This window comes from Aristolochia californica, unplaced genomic scaffold (genome assembly GCF_029961685.1).
Source record: "Aristolochia californica isolate CCGP_79_NKW_82.1479 unplaced genomic scaffold, dmAriCali1.0.hap1 SCAF_5, whole genome shotgun sequence".
Lineage (NCBI taxonomy): Eukaryota > Viridiplantae > Streptophyta > Magnoliopsida > Piperales > Aristolochiaceae > Aristolochia > Aristolochia californica.
The window spans coordinates 43,581,520-43,587,305 of NW_027182214.1; the positions used below are offsets into that span (position 1 = coordinate 43,581,520).

The 5,786-nt window shown below is 36.9% G+C and overlaps 1 protein-coding gene across 1 annotated transcript; it reads right to left on the reverse strand.

Annotated features, from left to right (window-relative positions):
• Positions 1–1,028: 1,028 nt before the first annotated feature.
• LOC137965963 (iron-sulfur cluster assembly SufBD family protein ABCI8, chloroplastic) lies at positions 1,029–4,849 on the reverse strand. The gene is made up of 2 exons (XM_068812378.1): positions 3,390–4,849; positions 1,029–1,460 (listed from the first exon to the last, which is right to left on the reverse strand). The coding sequence occupies exons 1-2, from the start codon at positions 4,818–4,820 to the stop codon at positions 1,242–1,244; spliced, it is 1,650 nt and encodes a 549-aa protein (XP_068668479.1). The 5' UTR covers positions 4,821–4,849; the 3' UTR covers positions 1,029–1,241.
• Between the last annotated feature and the right edge of the window lie 937 nt (positions 4,850–5,786).

Below are 5,786 nucleotides of genomic sequence, written 5' to 3' on the forward strand. Positions count from 1 at the left end.
GGGATTTAGTCGAGGATATATATTTGGAATAACCTCTTGGGTATGTTATTTCTCAGGAATAGACTAAGAATATACGTCCATTGCACAAAGCTATTTATGGCTTAAAACAAAGTTCAAGAGCGTGGTTTGAAAAAACTTCGTCGTGTAGTGGTGTCCTTAGGTTTTAAGAGGAGCCATTGTGATTGCTCCTTATTTTCTTCTGGAATTGTGATATTGTATATGTTGACGATATATGTTGTCTCCTAGTGACAAATAGGGTATTGATGAAGTTAAAGAGCATCTGACTAGTCATTTTCAAACAAATAACCTAGGGTCACTTAAATATTTCATTGGGATTGAAGTAGCAAAAAACAAAACAAGTATTGTTTTGACTTAAAAAAAAAAAGTAAGTGACTGACAGGTTGCATGAGTTTGGGTTGTTAAGTGTCACAAATGCTAGAACCTTATGGAAGTTGGTCATAATCTACACGATGCGACCTGTGATGAGTTATGAGATAAAATTCTATATTATGACAACAACTAAGCTGTTATTTTCATTGCAAATAATCCAGTATTTCATAAAAGGACTAAACATGTGGGGGTTGATTGTCACTCTATCAAAGTGCAGTTATGAATGGTACCTCGGTCATTGCCTTTGTCGAGTCTTTTGATCAACTTGATGATGTATTTATAAAGAACTCTTAGAAAAAGTAATTTATACTCTCCTAGTATCTTTCTCTTTTCTATTCTTCCTTCTTTCTTCGCTTTTCAGGTTTATTTTGATTTTAGTTGCTTGTCATAAAAACTGAAAAAAACAAAGCTGCCATGATACCTGAAGAAAAAGCTAACATATAGAAACTGATTACTGAGTATTGCAGTCATTTGGTGTCTCGGTTATGTTCTAGTGTTTTTTTGCAGGCCATGCAAGATGGAAAAGGCTAGTAAAAATTCCTAAAATAATACTTACCTTTCATGCATTATTGTCATGTGTACTTCAGGAACCAACGTGAAGCATTAAAGACTCAGATTCAAAAATGAAAAAACAGAACTGAACCGATAACCTTTTTGTACTTCTTTTCCTTCTAAACAGCTCAAGCCGTTCAGATACTATAATACAAGATGTTCATAGTTACAATTTGATAAATAAAGGCATCTGATTACCTGAAGAGTATACACATACTAGAGCGGAAAGAAACACATTCATTTGATCACATCAAAATGGAGGGAATGAAAAACTAAAACTTGTGGCACAGATTCTGTGTCTACCCAACAGATCCTTCTAGTTTCAAGCTCATCAGCTGATTCACTTCAGCTGCAAACTCAAGGGGAAGCTCATTGAAGACATCTCTGCAGAAACCACTGATCATAGTAGCGACAGCTTTCTCGTGGTCAATTCCCCTCTGCTGGAAGTAGAATAGCTGATCTTCACCGATTTTGGAGGTGGTCGCTTCATGTTCAATTTGGGCAGTACGATTCTTAACCTGTCGTTTATGAGTACAAAAGCAAGTGATCAGCTTATATGCAAGCAATACCAAACACATCTCGGAGCAAGAGATAATAGCTCCAGAACAAGAAGGTAATGAACAAGAATTGAGACACCCATGTGTGAGATGATTTTTATAATTATACAACTCTCGTTAATAGCTTATTTTAAAGCAACTAGTTTTTTAAGCCGATCAAACAAAAGCATTTCATTCTGACCATTACGGATTCATCGATTCATTCATTTATTGATTCACTTATTTATTTCACAGAAAGCCACCATTTTTAAGACCCAATTCGTGGCTCCAGACATCCTCAAACCACAAGCATTTAGCACTGAAACCTTACTTGAGATCTTTTAGGGTCTGTTTGGAACCCCTAAAAAAGAAAAGAAAAGAAAACGAGAATTTGACCATTATTATTCCCAAAAATAGTTAATGAAAATGAGATAATGATCAAATTTTTCTTTTCACTAACTATTTTTTGGAATAATAATGGTCAAATTCTCGTTTTTTTTTCTTTTCCATGGGATTCCAAACAAGCCCTCAAGGAAACAATTCAAAAGAAAAAATTACAGCAAGGATATGTAAACACTTGAATAGATATCTATACTCTATCCATAGAAATACTAAAATCCAAAGTTTTTTCATCAGCACATGCAAATCAATAGTCAAACCCAAAATGTGGAAAGTTTTCAGTCCAATCCCATGTAGAAGCTTCAGCAACCCATGACTCACTATGTAAGGCATCCTACCAAATGACAAAGCCCTCACTAATGGAATCTGGCAAGTAGCAAAAATCAGTAGAAAGAAAATTAAGTAGCAATACTCCCTATATCACAATTAATTGGCAAGTGTCGCTCAAGCTGTTGCTTTCGATGGCCACCTCTGGCAGTTTCTCATTACGGGGCTCGGGTTCAAGTCTCCTTAAATGCAATCATTAGTTTTTCTTTCTCAGACTAATACTCTATTAAGAAAAGCAGAGGCCACACCAAGCTGGTGCCTCCTAGGGAACGGTTCATTTTGTTGAACTTAACGATTCTGCAAAGCACATTAAAATGAATTCTTCTATATAGTTGTATGGGAAGGACTAAATAGGGTCCCCAGCTTAATCAGCTAAGTTTCAGATTATTCACTGCAGTGTCGAGTGCATCTTACACTTCTGATCTACAGGCCAAATGTTTTCTATTCTACTTAAATAGGTTAAAGAGATAAAAACTATTATATTTTAGAATTTAGAAAAGTGCAGGAAGAACAACGGAAAAGGAAAAAAAATAAAAATCCGAGGATAGCATAAGCTAAGATAGAAATAGTTAGTACCGCGAGAAAAGAATTTTTTGAATGCTACACACTGGAATATCATATTTAAAGAGTATGGAATCCAAACTAAATCCTTCAGCACTACATAGGTCTACTTCAGCTAAATCGAGGTCATCTCTCTACCCCAGCTTTAGATTTCAATTGAAGTATAAAGACACCTCTCTAAACAGTAAATTGAGCAGAGCAGACCTCTTTGTTAAAGCTGCCATGCTGGAAGAAGGGATCAGTGAGGTCAAGTATTCATTCTTTCTTAGAAGAAGACAGAAATTTGTCATAATCTACAATCTACTACTTCAGTATTCTCTTAAATATAAAAGGAATGGAGAGGGGGAAAAAACACTTCTATCTTGCATTTTAAACTTTCTACATTAAAAAGGAAGAAAATTTTGACAGAAAAATTGATAATCTGTCTACCCACCTTAAAACCCCTTACAAAATCAAAACCTTACTTTTCAGAAATCCTAATAAATGTCCCAGCTAGCAAATTTTATGATGTCAAAGCATCTTCTTGAATCAACGGAAGTTGGCAACTATGACCTATTGTTTTCTCCATGCGTGAATGATATTAAAAGAAGTATAACTTGAGCAGAATAATGGAGAAAGTGTTACCTGTATGTAAGGATAAGTGTTGGCCCCAGCAGTATCCCCTATAAGCATCGAATCACACTGTGAGAAATTCCTTGCATTATCTGCTCCAGGCTGCACCTGAACCAAACCCCTGTAACAATTTTTCGATTTCCCAGCAGAAATTCCTTTAGAAACTATCCTACTCCTTGTATTTTTGCCCACATGAATCATCTTGGTCCCTGTATCTGCCTGCTGGTAATTATTCGTCAAAGCCACCGAATAGAACTCACCCACTGTAGCTGCCCCTTTCAGAACCACGCTGGGATACTTCCAAGTAATCGCAGAGCCTGTCTCCACTTGTGTCCATGAAATTTTAGACCGAGCTCCTTCGCATAACCCTCTCTTCGTCACAAAATTGTAAATTCCACCCTTCCCTTCCTCGTTCCCTGCGTACCAGTTTTGCACCGTGGAGTACTTGATTTCAGCATCCTCCGCGCAGTAAAGCTCGACAACGGCCGCGTGGAGCTGGTTCTCGTCGTAAGAGGGCGCCGTGCATCCTTCTAGATATCTGACAAAGCTTCGCTCCTCGGCCACTATCAAGGTCCGTTCAAATTGCCCAGTTTCACGGGCATTTATCCTGAAATAAGTCGATATATCCATGGGGCAACGTGTGTCTTTAGGTATGTAACAGAAAGATCCATCACTGAAAACCGCGGAGTTGAGAGCAGCATAGTAATTATCCCCCGGCGGAACAACCCGGCCTAAATACTTCCGAACAAGATCAGGGTACTTTTGAGTCGCTTCGGAAATCGAACAGAAGATCACCCCGTGTGCTTCTAAGGTTTTCCGATGCGTCGTGGCAATAGAAACACTATCCAGCACCGCATCAACGGCAACGTTGGCTAATCGCTTCTGCTCGTTCAAGGGAATCCCCAAACGATTAAAGTAATCAACGAGTTTCGGATCAGCTTCTTCCAGACTATCCAGTTTGGGCTTCTGTTTCGGCTCGGAGTAATAACAAAGGTCTTGAAAATTGATAGGCGGATAGCGGTTATCAGACCAAGTCGGCTCCCTCATCGTGAGAAAACGCCGGTAGGAATCGAGTCGGAACTTGAGCATCCACTCCGGCTCTTTCTTCCGAGCCGATATCAGACGGATGGTCTTCTCGGACAAGCCTTTGGGAATAGCGAAGGACTCGAAGTCGGAGGTGAATCCCCATTTATAGTCGCGCTTGAGGAACTTCTGGATGGGATCCTCGGCGGAGTCAGGAGACCCCGGAGCAGGCTTCTCAATGGTTTTAGAAGGGGAATCGATCTCGGCGCGGGTTGTGGAGATGCGCAGACGGCTTGAGTGAGGGATTCTTTTAACGTTCTGAATTTTCGGAAGCTTCGGAAGGAAAGACGTTTGGAGGGCTTCTCGATCGGACTGGAGAGCGTAGCCGGAAATTATTCCGTTAGCCAGCAAAGACGCCATGGATAGAGATGATCTTCGGCAGAGAGCGATTTCCCGTTTTTTCTTGGTAGAGCACCGCCGCGACTTTTGCCTCGTAGACGAATGTCGAAAGACAGTAATGCCCTTATACAAGCGTGCTTGCCACGGAAAGAGATGTCTCTAGACCACACGAAACACACGACATGGACGAAGATCGGAAAAGAAAAAAAAAAAAAAAACCAAGGACGATTTAGTGCTTAGAGAAACAAGATTCTCGGGAAAAATATAAAATGAAAAGCAAATTCTATGGTGGAAAATGAAAGTTAAATTGTTTTACCGGTTGAAAGTGAATCACTTGTTCGAGTTAGTGTACGCAATGGAAAATTAAAGTATTTGTTTGTATTAGTATGTACAATATAAAGTATGGTGTAAAGTACAAAGAGATTATTTATTAATCAAATATTTCGATAGATATGACTTTAAAAATAATAATTAATATTAGTTAATTAATTAAATATAATAAATATAATAATTAAACAAATGGTTACTTCTATAATTGTAATCAAATTGTAATTTTTTAATATCTAAATATGTAATTGTTATATACAAATAATATTTTATCATATAGTAATATCAAAATAATACTATTTTATTAACTAAATATATAAAAAGTAAAATAATTACATAAATACTTATTTTTATAATTAAAAAACTTAATACAATTATTATTTTAAAAGTATTTAAATTTTCACTCTTAAACTGTTCATTATCAACGTACTGCGTAAACAACATAATAATAAAAATAAAAATAACACAAATATAACTCAATCTAATATTTGATATTAAAAAACTATAATTTTACATATAAAATACAACAAAAAAAATTAATTTCATTCAAACATAATATTCAATAATTTTGCCACATCTGAATTTACTAATACATTTCAAAAATACGATGTTTTTGCATATTATACTGCAAACTCCCTCTGAGTACTTATTTGAGTATCC

What these genes read in the sequence shown, in the direction of transcription:
- LOC137965963 (XM_068812378.1), bottom strand. Translation starts at nt 4,820, where the DNA reads ATGGCGTCTTTGCTGGCTAACGGAATAATTTCCGGCTACGCTCTCCAG. An exon ending in ACACTTATCCTTACATACAG is followed by an intron (nt 1,461 to 3,389) that starts GTAACACTTTCT and finishes CATAAACGACAG; the next exon opens with GTTAAGAATCGTACTGCCCA.